This window comes from Saccostrea cucullata, unplaced genomic scaffold, assembly GCF_032062105.1.
Source record: "Saccostrea cucullata isolate Sc308-1 unplaced genomic scaffold, CSIRO_AGI_Scuc_v1 ctg663, whole genome shotgun sequence".
NCBI classification, from domain to species: Eukaryota; Metazoa; Mollusca; class Bivalvia; order Ostreida; family Ostreidae; genus Saccostrea; species Saccostrea cuccullata.
In genome coordinates this window covers 3,500-20,293 of record NW_026925177.1, presented here as the reverse complement: position 1 = coordinate 20,293, position 16,794 = coordinate 3,500, and the positions used below count along the sequence as shown (strand labels likewise).

Sequence of the window (16,794 nt, the reverse complement as noted above, 5' to 3'; positions counted from 1 at the left end):
GGACGGACATATCGATTACTATTTACCCTCCCGCTTTTCAAGTAGTTGTACACTTCTCTCGGTGTTCAATTTAAGTCGCTGTCAGGGGGGAGCTTCCATTATTTTCAATAACAGAAAAAACAATTGAATTTAAGCTAGGTACAATTGAATTATACCTATCTAAATTCTTTTCTGGATATATATGTTTGAATTGTACTTGCCGTCAAATCACGTTATAAATTATGGAGACAACGATTATAGGCATTTATGCCTGCTGTTCAATCCATTTTATGAATTTGAATAAATATATTCTAAATCTAAATCTTCAAATCAATTGTACTTTTCTTTAATTCAATTGTACAAGTCTATCTTTGATTCAAGTGTATATATCTCAAATTCAATTGTACCTATCTCAAATTCAATTGTACCTATTTTCAACAATTCAATTAAACATGTCTTCAATTGAATTGAAGATAGGTATAAGTCCATTAAAGATAGGTGTAATTTATTTGAACCTAGGTTTTATCATTTAGAGATAGGTATAATTATTCACACCTGTCTTTAATTTATTTAGACTTATCTTTCCTTCAATTGCACCTATCTTTAATTCATTTGAAGATAAGGTCAATTATCTAAAGATAGTACAAATATTTGAAGATATTTTAATTTGGCGTTCCATAGTTAACGGAATGATGATAAGCATTTAATTTACAAGGCACATTGCCTAGTTTAATTAACTAGGTATCTCTTTCACTGTTTCAGGGCAAGGTGGTAATTATATAAACAAATACATTATGACATTTCTTTTCTACCATCAACGGTTCTATTGATCAACATGCTTTCTGTATTTATAACACTGAAAGGCCCTTAGTGCATTTAGAAATCATTTGAAATTAAGATGTTATTTAAAAAAATAACCTCCCACTAGCTCTTGTGCGTTGCAGAAGGCATTTAAGTAGAAGTTGTAGACTGACGAGTATTCTAGTGAAAAAAAACAGGTAGTATAGAATCCTTAATGGGGAATATCTGGAGAAGGTGTTTAATTATGTGTCCCCTTTCTCTTATGCACTTCCTCTGTGCTTTCGATGGCTATTAATCATCTAAAACAACTCCCTTATTAAATGTGAGCAGGATATGTCTTTACAATATAATCTTTCAAAAGGTCTATGATGTTTTCAGGTAAGTTTTATATAAAAGTTTTATAAAATTTAAGCTAACGCCATTGCTGCCTTATGTCAAATAATTTTATTATATGTTGTGAGTCTATTATTATATGCTGTAAGTTCATAATTATATGCAATGGTTCTATTATTATATGCTTTGGGTTCATAATTATATGTTGCAGCTCCATTATTATATGTCTGTATGTTGTAGGTTTAAAATTATATAAGGTGTGGGTTCATATAATATTATATAATTAATCACATGCTGTTGTTTAATATCATATGCGGTGGTTTCAATTATATGGTTAATTATATGTTGTGGTTTTATGATTATAGTTTTTGATCATTTTTTCAAAAGCTCATATCAGCACGTATACTTCAAATCATTTGACTCGACACTAACCTAGTGTTTGTCAAATAATATATAATATGTTTACTATTATTATATGCTGAAAATTCATTGTGTTTATGACACAATAGGTTATCCAAAAAGGTGTTGCAGTTCCATTGCAATATGTTTTATGGAAGGTTTTTATATATTATTATATAAGATATAACAGTTATATAAAAATTGAAATCATATGCAATGCATTTATATTTTTAAAAACATTTTTGTGCATATATAACTTGATGATTATTATATTTTTTCCAAAGTTCAGACCTAAATCATTTGAAGTGTGAATGTTTACGTTGTGATATATAAGATTACACACAGCAATTTCTTGCTGGTTATCAAAAAGGATTGTATTGCAATTTTGCAATTGTATTATATGGAAGATCTTTTACATCTCATAATAAACAGTTTCTGAAAAATTTAAATCAGCTGCATTTACTACATTTCTAAAAACATTTTTGTTCATATATAACTTGTGAAAATATCAGTTGCATATATGTCCTAACTACACATCATAGCGTTCCAGCATATATATACTAATGTTCTCATGTAACTGCGGATTAATTAAATTACTTTTCGCGTATATAGTTACCTGCGCTGATATAACATTAGTAGTTAAATGCTCTTTTTTATTTATATTAAAGAAAAAACATCGAGACAAATAGAGAGAAGGCGGCCTGTTTTTCTGCCTATTACAAGGGGGAGTTAGTGGTGGATCTATGGGGAGGATACTCGGACATTGAGGCGGGGCGGCCCTGGAAAAATGACACCCTGTCCATCATGTTCTCTTCAACCAAAGGAGTCACCGCCATCATCGTGGCACTATTCGTACAAAAGTAAAGATCTGGAATTTAAAAAAAAAATGTTTTCAAGTTACTAGTATTTTGAAAATAGTTCAGGATGTCCAGGGTTACAATTCACGCATCAGAAATGTGTACAATGGTGCACTGTATCAGTATAAAAAAATATTTAAATATCATTTTAGTTTTCAGGTATGTGAGGGTGTGTTTGGGTGTTTATAAATGGACGTGTCATATGAATAATGCAAATCTTTCTGTGATCATTAAACTGTTTTATTTCAATGAAATTAATGTCGCATTTCTCATCGATCTTTGATTTGATAATGGTTAGATATATATTAATATCTAATGCAAAAGAAGTTTTAATATGCTTCAAGGGGCTTATTTAATTGAAACGATCTTGACAACTGTAGTGTAGGAGTGCGTGGGGGGATTTACAAAACTTGACAACTGTAGTGTAGGAGTGCGTGGGGGGATTTCATTTATTGCTAAATCTTAATCAAGGAGAGGGCGTCGCCCGAAGTAATCAAAATGTAATCAAAATGAGAAAAAAATCAAGTTTTCCTTTTGTTAATTAAAAACTTGTATCACATTAATGTATTATTACCGATAATTGGACAACAACCTTGAATAACTTTGAGAGAATGAGAAAACAGAGATATACTATTGTGACGTCAGCACTATGAAACATCCAGTCCATACCACTTTTATACTTGATCAAGTGATTTAGTTTGATCCAATCAGAGAGCTGGAACAATATAGAAAATAATAGTATTTATAGACTGGATGTTTCTAAAAACAGATACTGCATCTGGTATTCATCACTGTAACTTCATAATGCATATGACATAAAGATGCCTTATATCAGAAGGTACTGAGTATTAGAAAAAAAGGATTTTAAGACATTTCTTATTAACTGATAAAAAATGATAAAACAATTGTAGCCTCTTGATTCGGTACAATCCCTCGATATATAGACCTTAGAGAAAGCATATCGACCCCGCACTTCGTGCTCGGTCGATATGCATATGCTTTCTCTAAGGTCTATATATCGAGGAATTGAGCTCATCAAAAGGCTATAATTGTATATTGTGACGTCAGCACTATTGTTGCTTCACAGAAAAAGGTTTCCAATTTTAGAAACAGCAGGTTTATAATTTTTTTAAAAAATAGAAACATCCAGTCCATACCACTTTTATACTTGATCATGTGATCTAGTTTAATCCAATCAGAGAGTTGGAACAATATAGAAAAATAAATATATTTATTGTTTTTCTAAGTTGTTAGAGAACTTGTAACCAGTTTATCCATTTTATTAACTGGGTGAGCTAGATGACCTTTGTTGGAGGTACGCTGTGATTTTTATTTCAAAATTAAAATTTTAATGGCATCAACGAAAATGTCGACCAGAGTAAATTTCGTAGTCATAAAATGTTTCACCTGTACTCTTTATTTCAGAGGCTACTTGGACTACGGCAAGCTTGTTTCCTATTACTGGCCGGAGTTTGGGAAGAAGGGCAAGGAGAATATAACTGTAGATGTGTTACTAAGTCACCAGGTACATTTGTGATTCTTGATAATATAACCTTTAGTCTCAATTTTGTATTGTTTTATGGGCTTTTGAGCTTTAATGATTGCTGTTCGTTATCTATCTCCTTATATTTCATTTCATCTCAAAACAAAAAGAAAATGATTAATTGAAGAAACATTCTCAATTTTATTCATATAGGTTTACCTTTTTATCTGTTTCTAAGTTGATGGATTTTTATAAAGATTTAAAAAATGATCTGTCTCCGATTTACACATGTAGCTATTCTGATAACAGTGATACCAATCAACGTTTATCTTTTTCATAAAAAATGTGAATTTATGGCAGATATAATATATAATCTCTCTCTTTCTTTCTTAAGAGAGAGAGAGAGAGAGAGAGAGAGAGTCTTAACAACTTTATATTACAGTGACTACCGGATAATATAAACCAACGAATAATGCATATAATTTTAGGCTGGATTGTCCATCACAGACGGCACTATCGACATCAGACTCTTAAGAACAAACCCAAGAAAGGTGGAAGAGTTTTTAGAGAATCAAAGTCCGATATGGAAACCAGGTACATGTATGTTAATGTATGCTTGTAACAGAAAGGTCCTCTTAATAGGAGAGAGTGGTTTTTTTTTCCTGACTTGCGACCTGGGTTATTGATAGATTTATCAAATTCATTCTAAGTTGTGTTTGAAAACATTAATAATAAATAAATTCTAACCGTTGAATCATGGTAAAATTTCTGTCATTAATTACTATTAATCAAGAAAATATTTCAAAATTATGAATCAAGATTTGTCATATTGGGGTAAAATTTATCCGCAGTCTTACTGGGCTCGTGTGAATGCCTAGGTGAGTTAATCATTTTTATTAGAAATTTTGCATGCATAATTAAGAACTTGTGTCATCATAAAAAAAATAAATAAATACTATTTTTTCTCAATCACAGGCACTGCCTATTCATACCACGTAATAACATTTGGAATGTTTGTAGACGTGTTGTTGAGAAAGGCGGATCCAAAACACAGAAATGTCGATCAGATCTTCAGAGAGGAAATAGCTCTTCCATTTGGTATGCATTTTATTGCGCAATTTGAAAAAAAATCTTTTTTTAATTGATTGAAACGTGTCGAACAAAGAATTTCTGAATTTACTATTAAATGTCTTATCATACCTTTTTAACCATGCCGTCAAGGACGTCAAGCCCCAAAGGCATTAATCCGAAAAAGACGAAATTGAAGTTAAAATTTTGAATATCTTTTTTTTTTTTTTTTTGAGGCGCCAAATATGCAGCTTTGCATTACTATCATACTGGATGAAAAAAATATTACTTTTTTCCACAAAAAGTGATGCTAATTTGAAATTTTTACTTGTCTGATTTCAGTTCAATTACTAGTATTGCAGTCTGGGATTGAGACGTATCAAATAGGCACTGTATTGATATCATTCTCAAATGATAAGAATTTTTATAAAGAGTCGATCATCAAAGATAATGATAATACGTATACATTAATTATTTACTTATTCATCAATTTCCTTTCAGATATTGACATCCACTATGGACTGCCAAGAAGTGAGCTGCACCGTAACTCGAGATTTGTTCCTCTGACTCTGACCAATCTTATAAAACATACACTACGATCCTTCAGTCTCCATCAACTCAAAATTTTCTTCACCTTTCTGAACCCATGGTCAATGTTTATGAAGGCCAGCTATTCCGGATTTAATCAGGAACTCACGGTATAATTTTACTTCCGTATTTTTAGTGTTCCAGAACTTAAAGGCCAGGGAAACAAACCCCCTATCCCTCTCGTTTGGGGCTTAAAGAGGCGTTGTAGGTCTCATGTAATGTTCATCAAAATTTTATACTTTATCTCATTCTTATGCTTACTATTGGTCATGCCCCTCATTTTTAGAATACATAATCAAATTTAAAATTGAATTAATCCAAAGCAAACCATTTCATACAATTCATATTCATATGAAACTATATTGTTTTTAGGGATGTTTATTTATTAGGCATCTAAGGGTTATAAAACAAGGTTGTAGAATAAGGACTTGTGTTCCAGATTGTTGTGTTGGCATCTTCATTGAAACACTGCACTTTGTTTAATAAGTGTATATATATACATTTGTGGTATCTCTCCATTATATAAACATAGAGAGAGAAAATATCTTCAATTCTGTATGAAGTTTGTCAGAGGTCAGAGGTCAATACGTGACCTAATCATGCGGCGCAATAATATCTACCGGTACATAAATTATAAAATGACCTGCTCTACTTGCTTTTCATGTATAAAAATGAATAAAATAAGCAAGTTAAATGATAATTATTTTATTTTAAATGTAAACAAGTATTTCATACAGTTTTTGGGCTATCGATTCAACCTGTGTACATAGAGAAAGCTAGGAGCCTAGCGTTTGTTTACATTTTTCTTCACTTTTGTCAAATGCACAGTCTCTAACATTCATCCTTATTTTTTGGATAGACATTTGGTTAAATTTTCATGATAATCTTTTATTTTATCTTTAAATTTTACTCACGGTAAATGTGTAAATCTGTTGGAAAATATCTTTGCAATCATGCCATGAACAGCTGCCAAACACCTCGGCGTTTTCGAAGTTCAATGTAAAGCTGTCGCCAGTGTCTCCGTGTTTATCAGTGTTTTACGATAAGTATGCCTTTAGTTACTGAAACCGTGGAATGTTTTTGATCAAATTGCAAATAAACTGGCTCGGACAAGTGTCTCAGTCCATCGGATCCATCCATCCCTTTCCAGCGACCGAAATTCCTCCAACTTTTTATCATCAAACTTCGGACGTGTTTCTTGTGTCTTTTCAGCATCGATTATCATTTTTCACGAATAAGATATTCCCAAACAACAATCTGTTCACTATTACTGATCACAGACCGTAGCCTTTCACAAAATATCCCATTCGAAATAGATTCCTTAGCCTAATGGATTTGAAGCGTAACCGCCACGCAAGCCGATTTACACCTTGCGTCATTTTTCAAAATCTACGACGGACGGTTAGTGCAATAATTTAAATTCGAAAATATTCAATTGTCTGTCTCAAATGTATATATAAGTAATAAATAACAAGTTTATAAACTTCAATGGGAATTTCTTGATCAAATCTTCTGAGAAGGCCTTCGGCCTTCACAGGATTTGATCACGTGACCGACCCACTTTTCCCATTGAAGTTTATAAACTTGTTATTTATTTCTTAATTAAAGCAGACTTAAAAATTTATGGCGGAAATTTTGGCGGAAATTGAGATGTGTTTCCTCTCCGCTACACCCAAATAACCAGTTTAATTAACGTTTTTATTTCTTTAGTTTGCTGCCTACAACAATCCAGATTTAAATCAAATTCCTTTTACATCATTCCTTGGATTCGGTAATTCTCGATCATTGGCGAAACTTTGGGGGATTTTAGCTAACGGAGGGACCTATAAGAACACCACTCTTCTAAATTCCTCTATGATTAACATGCTGGGAACCCCTTTAACAAGTGGACGAAGTGAGGACGGACTGTTTGACGTAGCGGTAGGACGAGGGGTCTTCTTCTTGCCAACACCTCAGGTTGGTCAAACTAAATTCACTCAAATTATATAAATTATATATATAGTAAAATTCAGTCCAAGAGAAAATAAAATTGATAAGTTTTACTATAGTTTTCAACCAAACCTTTTCAAGATGGAAATTTAGTTAGCCCACAGCGTAAAATATAAACTACAGTTTTATTGATGAAGGATATGGAAATAGCGAATAGTATTCAATATCAAAGTCCATAAAACAATACAAAATAGGAGCAGAGCAAACAGGGACCTCCAAAAACATCAGAAGTGGGATCAGGTGCCATGGAGAAGTGGTTTTCCTGTAAATAAACCAATATTTGATCGACAGGGGATGTTACTCCTCCATGGCACCTGATCCCACCTCTGGTGATTTTTAGAGGCTCTTGCTTGCTCTGCTCACGATTTGTATTGTTTTAATGAACTTTTCAGCTTAAGTTAAATACTGTTGGTTATCTCCATATTTCTTTGGTATACAACCATTGATAACCTACAATAAGTCGTCTGTTACAGGGACATTTATCGTTTGGACATCCAGGGTATGGTGGGCAAACGGCCTATGCTGACGTCAAGAATAACGTCGGGATCGGATACCTCACGAGCTACCTCAAGTCTTTCACGCTCGGAGACGACGAACAATTTCTCGAGTACGAAGCAGCCTTCTACGAGTGTCTGGAAAAATATATGAAAGAAACCACTTCACCTAATAGTTATAGTTCACAAAAAGAAATAGGAAAATTAGATGAATCAGTTTTGCCGACTAAGTGTGAGGATTCAAATTCCGCTTAAGAAAAGATATAATATACCTCTTTATTATATCCTGGCTTGAAGAATGGGAGAGAATTTAGTAATCGGGGTGTATGTCCGTCCGTCCGTCTGTTTGTATGTCCATCCGCCTGTTACGCTTTTGGGGTACCCATCGCTTATCCGCAACTCCTCTTATATCGCTGAATGAAATTTAATGAAACTTTTACAAAAATTTTGTGACATAATGCCATTTTGCACCTCGTATTTTACTTTTTGTTCGGACACATATTTCGGATTTTCGCAAAACATTGAGAATACCTTTCTATAACATTGAAGGGCATAGGCATCGGAACCGATGGGAGAGGGGGCTTAGTCCCCACACTTTTTGGCAAATATATACATAATATAGGCATTGAAAATTGAAGTTTACCTTTTATTGTCGGTTTAGTCCCCCCCCCCCCCCTTTTCAATTTGCTTCCGACGCCCATGAAGGGTACCCATCTCTAATCCGCAACTCCTCTATACCAATGAAGAAAATTTACCGAATTTCACAGATTCTTTCATTACATAATGCCATTGTGCACTTTTTTATCGTCACCAAGAGTAAAGCATGGACTTTGTCATTATAATCATATGGGAAGCGGGGGTATCATTTAATGAGCTCAGTGCTCACAGTACCTCTAGTTAGTCTAGATTCAATATTTAGAACCATTTTTGGGTTAATGAAAAAAATAAATCTATAGCGATACACCTCCGGTACTCGTGAAAGAAATAGTCGCCTGCATTCTCCATGGTTAAAGTATGATTCAAGTATTTGCTCTAAGGTCGTAGAATAGGGATTTGATTTTGAATCCCACTACAGGACTATGAGACTTTGAGACCGTATAAACGTAGGTCCCATATCCCATAGGCAATCTCCATGTAATTCTATAAATGGCGAATGATATATAAAAAGTTCAGCGGCGGATCCATGAATATCAGATCGGAGGAGAGTAGAAGGTGAGGTTTTTTAGGCATTCAAAGCCCCTTGAGGATCCAAGACAAACCCCTGGTGTGGGTGGCCCAGAAAACTGAGGAAATTCTTTTTTTTTAAAGAAATCAGATGTGTTTTCCCGCTGATTTTAGGATAGTGCAAACAAAATTAAAAAAAAAAAATATCAAAGCGGGGTGGGGGGGGCACCCAGCGCTTGAGCTTTGGACCCGCCTTTGATGTCTACCCCTCTATACAGACGGGTAAACCTATTCACCGGTATACATATATATATCATGTGCAAAATTACATGAGGAGCGCCTATATGATCTCCCGCTGCTAAATGGCATCGACGAGGTCTAATATTTGTAGACCTCCATGATGGCATCTTGATATGAGTGAATAATTCTCGATAGGAATTCAGAGAGAGGAACGAGCAACAACTCTACATATGAGATTATTATACATGAAATATTTTACGAGTATAATCCTATGTTCTCTGTGATAATATATTTATATGTGCAATACTAGTATTGCAATACTAGTATTTGAAACTATATTTTATATACAATATCTATAAAATATACAGTATTAATACAATATCTATGAATAGTTTAAATACTAGTAATTACCGGTGTTGTATTTTTTTATCAATATTTTATATATTATACGTTTATGAAGTATATCAAAAATAAAATTTCATGATATTTTTATCATGCAATATTAAGCTTGCCAGGCACGTAGCATCGTTTTTGAAAGTGGGGGGCCAACCACAGAAAATTAAATTTACTTACCTGAAAAAGTTGACAAACATAAAAAAAAATTTAAAAAAAACCGAAAAGTTAAAATGTCGCCCAAAGTCGAAAAAATAAATTTCTTGAGGGGGGGGGGGGGGCTTTCCTACAATTCCTTGATAACACTATACTGTGGTAAAAAGTGGGGGGGGGGGGCAACCTTCCTTTCAGTGAACATTTCCTATAGTAAAGGTAATGTTGGCCAAAAAAGTGGGTGGGGGGGGGGGGGTGCCCCCCCCCCCCCCCGGTTGCTACGTCCCTGCTTGCTACTTGTTCATATATTTATCATTTTGTAAAAAAAGAAAATAATAATGATAAACACAGGCCTTATGATATAGAAGTTTTTTTTTTCAATTGGATCACCGAGAAACCACCGAAAGATCAGTATGCCGCTGGGATTCAGCATTGTTTGTTTTTAAATCAAGGGGAGAGAGATTCCAACTTCTCCTGGTACCAGATTTTATTACAATGAAGCGCATTGAAGTGGTAAAATTCTCCGTTTGGATGAAAAGTTCTGAGTCATATTTTGAAGGTCAATCATAACATAATGACACGCCCATATTTTTAGAAACGAGAAAGTAATATTCGTCGTAGTTTTAGGACATCCCATTCTTCGCGACAAGCATCATGAGTTACATGAGCTTTAAAAAAATTAGAAGAGGGAGTTAGAGACTCCCCGCTTCTGTTAAACACAAATTGCAACGAATATGTACATATTTTTGAACTTATCATGTCTATTGAAGTTACCACAACACATGTTTCGGTCGAACACGTGTTTACTCGGTGTTTATTTAGATCCTCAATTTGATTGGCTATTATATTTATGGAAAACCTGTTCTACAGGTATTTGAAGAAACAACTTGACCGTTTTATCAATTTCTAAAGAAATGGGCGTGTCAAAAGATGACTATAAACACTCTAAATATAGCTCAAAACGTTCCATTCGAACGGAAAATTTTACCACTTCAATGCGCTTCATTGTACATCTTTACCATAGTGAACATTTTGAGACTCATTTTAACAAAGCGCCGATTGTAGAACAGTCAAACGCGCTTTTAGCTCACCTGAGCTGAAGGCTCAAGTGAGCTTTTCTGATCACATTTTTTCCGGTGTCTGTCTGTCTGTAAACTTTTCACATTTTCGACTTCTTCTCAAGAACCGCTGGGCCAATTTCAACCAAACTTGCCACAAAGCATCCTTGGGTGAAGGGGATTCAAGTTTGTTTAAATGAAGAACCACGCCCTCATTCAAGGGGAGATAATTGGGAATTAATGAAAATTTGGTGGTATGTTTTAAAAATCTTCTCAAGAACCACTGTGTCAGGAAAGATGAAACTTATGGGGAAACATCCTCAAGTAGTGTGGATTCAAGTTTGTTCAAATCATGACTCCCGGGGGTAGGGCGGGGCCACAATGGCCGACCAAATTTTTACATAAAAATATATAGGAAAATTCTTTAAAAATCTTCTTCTCAAAAATAGCCAAGCCAGAAATGATCATATATTTATATGGAAGCATTCTCAGGTAGTGTGGATTCAAGTTTGTTCAAATCATGCCACCCGGGGGTAGGGCGGGACCACAACGGCCGACCAAAGTTTTACAGAGAAATATATAGGAAAATTCTTTAAAAATCTTCTTCTAAAGAATAGCCAAGCCAGAATTGATCATATTTATTTGGAAGCATTCTCAGGTAATGTAGATTCAAGTTTGTTCAAATCATGACCCCCGGGGGTAGGGCGGGTCCACAAGAGAAATATATAGGAAAATTCTTTGAAAATCTTCTTCTCAAGAATAGCAAAGCTATGATCAGTCATGGGACTACTGTTGGATTTAAACTTTTCAATAGTAAACCAATTTCTACTTTTTCCTAGCAACACTTCTCAGGTGATGTGGCCCATGGGCCTCATTTTAACAAAAGATTCAACCTGCAGTACACAAATATCCATATCATCAAAGTTTAGTTTTGCGTACAAGTATGTAGTAGTGTTTAGATACATGGTTCTGCTACATTTAGTGCCTACGATTGGATCCAGGTATTCTCTGGCGAGTGAGAGTGATTGCTGTTACTTAGCCCCAAAAGTGTCAGCAAGCCAAAAGAGATGAGGACATCTCATTCTCTGGAGGGGGACAATGTAGTAGTGTCAGGTATATGTTAGCTTACTAGCTTGGGTTCGCGGGTTAGCCCTTTAGCTCAATCAGTAGGGTACTGGAATGGTATGCCAGAGGCCTTGGGTTCAATCCCTAGCAGAGGCAGTTACATGTCTCTGTTACACTGAGATGGGAAGAAGATTTTGATTTTTGGGTAAGTGAGTGGACATTGTAACCATAAGGAATTGGACACTTGGTCACCGAGATACGTGTTCTTTCTCGTCTACTGAGCATGGAACAGAAACACATTACATGTATGTTATGTATGTAGAATATGTATATACAACATGTAATAATGTTCATGAACTAAATTACCTAATGTCCATCAATTTTTAGCACCCAATGATAAATTTTGATTCCCTTGATTGACAGGGATGCACAAGTCAGGTAAATCTGAAGGTTAATTATTATCTCAGCCTTTAATTTTATGGTTTGATCAAGTCAATGAATGCAATTCATAATAATGCTAAGAATATGGTTTAAAATACATGTACTGTCAAAACTATTTGGTCTCAGTCCATTTTATTGTGAAGCAGAAAGAAGGTTTATGTCTGGAAAGTGGAGATGAAAATAGGATTGGGTCATTACTAATCTTTTTATTATGCCCCGCCATGAATATGGCGGGGCATATAGTGTTTGTAATGTCTGTCTTCCGTCCTTTCGTCACACTTTGCGTTTCGCTCTGTTCAAAGCTAAGTTTCAAAGAAACTATCCAAGATATTTTCATCAAATTCATATGCTGATAGATATTGATGAGAGCTATGCAACTGCATCAACAGTTTTTGACCTTGACCTTTCCTTTGACCTTGGTCTCACTTTTCTTAAATGAGTGTTTAGCTCAGTTTTAAACATACCATTCAAGATGACGTTATCAAACTTCACATGTTGATACAAACTTGCATGGATGATAGTTTTTGGAGCAGGTCCATTCCTAAGGAACTATAAGCCCTACTTGGACCAAACTTGCATGGATGATGCATCTAGAGATGGACACTACCAGACTTGCTTCGGATGCTGGATCTGACCTACAATTTCATTCCCTAGTAACTATAAGCCCTACCTGAACCAAACTTGCAGGAATGATGCATCTAGGGATGGACACTACCAGACTTGCTTTGGATGCTGGATCTGACCTATATTTTCATTCCCAAGTAACTATAAGCGCTACCTGAACGAAACTTGCATGGATGATGCATCTAGGGATGGACACTACCAGAGTTGCTTCGGATGCTGGATCTGACCTATATTTTCCAAACAAGCAATTCAGCTGCATCACTATTCAAGATATTCTAATCAAATTTTATACACATACAAATTTTCATGTTGCTTTACTAATATATCCTCAGCGGGGCATTCATGTCCTATGAACATATTTCTAGTTTTTCAAGTACCACTGGGCCAGAAAAGCTTTATTGTATGTGGAAGCATCCGGGGGTAATTAAGATATTAAATTGTTCAAATCATGATCCCTTGGGGTAGGGCGGGGCCACAATAGGAAATACAATTTTCACATTGAAATATAGAAAAATCTTTTAAAATCTTCACAACCACTGGACTAGGAAAGCTGAAACTTATTTGGAAATATCTGTTAATGTAGATTCAAAATTTCCCAAAATTACCATCCCATGGCATAGTTTGTGCCACCATAGGTATTGCAATGGAAGGGGGGAATGAAGAACAGCATTGCCAAGTTTTTTTCAGGTAAGCACTGTGGTCCATGGAGCTATGTTTAACAAATGTTTCTCAACAAATCAGATTCAACCAATTAAAATGAAAAGTATAAAATTCATAGCTATGACATATTTCATTCAGAAGCAACCTTTTCATGCATGGGTCGAGGAATTTTATTTTTTTTTTTCGGAGAGAGGGGGTACTGGTCTTTAAACAAACGTGACTCTAAATTTGTTTTTGTTTTAGACAGAGTGTGGGACAGGTCATTTTCCAGCTAAATTCTTGAGAGTCCCATGGAAGTTTGGATCCCTCCTCCCCAAGGATCCCAGTCACCCTACTTAGATCCTCGCGTTGGGGGGGGGGGTTATATTTAGGTCAAAATGCTTTCTTTCTTATCTATGACTTTCCTTAAATTCTATGGTTAAATCTAAACGAATTAGATTCATAGGGAGTCTAGGCCGTGCTTTTAATGTTGAAATATGCTGATTTGGTATCCTGCACTCAAAATTAGCACGCAATCAATATAAAAGATTGGTATGCTAGTATCTAAGTATATCAATAAATATTTTATCATTTACATGTACAATTTATATTCTGTTTAAAGAATAAATACGTATAACATATAATGCAATTTTAAGTAGTTTACTAAAATACCCACAAGATTTGTTTTCCTACAGTACACTTAATTTCGACGAATTAAGCAATAATGCGAAGGAGGAAAAAGAATATCTGTTGAAATCTGCAATACTAGTATACAAATAACAAAAGATTAGTGTACATGCGGCCTTAGTTTATACACATTTCACGATTTATTGACCGCGGTAGAGTAATGAGTGAGGAATAATTAAATCACGTGAGTATGATCTTTGAACATAATTCACCGATTGAATTCACAAAGTAGTAGCAGGTAAATGCGCTGCAGTCTTGCAGATCATTTCATATACAATTTTTCAGTAGAAAATGCTTTACAGGGGCCTAGAGATGATCAAGAATTGAGGTAAATATTCTAAACAGCCGTTAAAGCTGTTGTAATAAAAATATTTTTAAAGAATTGATTCAATTTCTCTAAAGAAGGTCGTGTATTTATGACATTCCCGCCACTTCCAAAGTTAACGTTATTTTCGCTGGTCAGTGGTCAAACGACACGACTCCCAGATCTTCTTAGACAGTTGCATGTAGGTTTACAAGTAACACAATATACATGTAGTTTTATTTTATTTATAGTAATATAATTTTAGGGGAAAATTGCACGTTTATGGATTACACGTGCATGTATGTGACATGTACATATGTGTGGTATGTATTTATTGACTGTACACATTCACAGGTTGATTTGGAACTACTTTAGCAATTTGAAGCAAGATCGAAAATGGGATATAACCATGATAACAGCACGTTTGAGTCGTACATGTAATATGAAAAAATAGGACAATTAAAATATATTCGCATTAAATTTTGCAAATACGATTACAATTTGAAAAAAAAGAAAAAAGGCTTTCGGTAAAGAGCTTTCTCACATTCTCAAAATGCAACAGTACTCGTAAAATCAGTTGAAAACATGGAAAATTGATACCATACACTAGTATTTCTTTTAAAAAGTATTATCTCAGAACCACCCCCTCCCCCTTTTCCCAGAAACATAGCAATGTCGCTTATACCATGTATATACATCAAGACAGACTTGAGACAAAGTCACATTAATATTTTTATCCTGCCTAGAGGAAGAGCATGTTCTAGGTTAATCGCCAAAACTGTTCTATAATTGGGGGATAAAATAATGCACATAATATTTATTTTATGTTGTAATTTATTTGCATCGGGATCGAAATTGTGAGTTTAAAATTATGACATGTGGCGCGAACAGCAAATTTGGCGTCAGTGGACGGGCAGGTGAGCTTGTTGAAATTCGTCGGGGGAAAACATGATTTGTTGTCTCATTCAGATGCAGTTATTGATAAATTTTTTTACGCTGCGGAAAGGGACAGCTTAAAGCCTAGTTTAGCCTACAAATCTTAGTTATGATAAATAATTGAACGTGTTCAATAACTCATCATTGATGAATAGGTCACTTCAGGATTTGAAAGTGAGCGATTTTGATTTTTCCATGCTTTGAAAATTCTTTCCGTCTATAATGTTTTACTGTACTTATTTTTTTCCAGTCTGCATGCATTTTTAAACTAAAATTTATTGAAAGTTTTCATGTTATAACAGTTATGCAAATAAATACATTTGGTGTAGCCACAGGGGCATCTTACCCACTCTGTTCTCTACTTCACATATAAAAATACACAAGGGAAGAATCGAAAGTAGCACACGATTTTTAAAAAAAGTCATAAAACAACTTACTTTAAGAAAAGTTACACAAATCCGCATATTACAAATATGTGCAAAAAGGCTGCAAGGCAATTAAATGTTCTTAAACGGTTAGGAAAGCACTTAACTAAGTTAGGAAAACTTACAATATATCACTCTTTTATCATGTCAAATTTTAGTTATTGCCCCTTTACATGGCATTTTTGTACTGAGCAAAATACTTGCAAAATAGAGAGAATTCAGGAAAGAGCATTAAGATTTATTTACGAAGATTACAAAAGTTCTTATGAGAGTCTTTTACATAAATCTAAACTACCATCTTTGAAAACCAGAAGAATGCGTGCCATTGCTATAGAAACCTTTAAAATTTTACAAGGTTTAAGTCCTGTCTTCTTGCAAGATCTGGTTGTTTTTAAAAATAATTCATACAATTTTAGATATACAAGTACTGCAGAGGTCCCAAGACCAAGAACAACAAGGTATGGGATGAAATCATTTAGGTATGAGGCAGCAAAGCTCTGGAACTCTCTACCCAATGAAGCCAGGCAATTCTCCTCATATAATCAATTTTCAAATTACATTTCAACTTGGTGCGGAGAAATAAATTGTAAATGCAGCTCCTGCAGACTTCAGACTTCTATGCCTCATACCTAATTTTCAGTTTTATAGATGATCGTCTTAAGTTATTATTTATT

General features: G+C 34.6%; 1 protein-coding gene across 1 annotated transcript; it reads left to right on the top strand.

The window, feature by feature from the left end:
- Positions 1-994: 994 nt before the first annotated feature.
- On the top strand, positions 995-10,092 carry LOC134268234 (beta-lactamase domain-containing protein 2-like). Its single transcript, XM_062750424.1, has 9 exons — positions 995-1,014; positions 1,111-1,158; positions 2,181-2,372; positions 3,795-3,894; positions 4,341-4,446; positions 4,828-4,950; positions 5,422-5,618; positions 7,219-7,464; positions 7,971-10,092. Exons 1-9 carry the CDS (start codon positions 995-997, stop codon positions 8,244-8,246), a joined length of 1,308 nt encoding a protein of 435 aa, XP_062606408.1. The 3' UTR covers positions 8,247-10,092.
- The last annotated feature ends 6,702 nt before the right edge of the window (positions 10,093-16,794 follow it).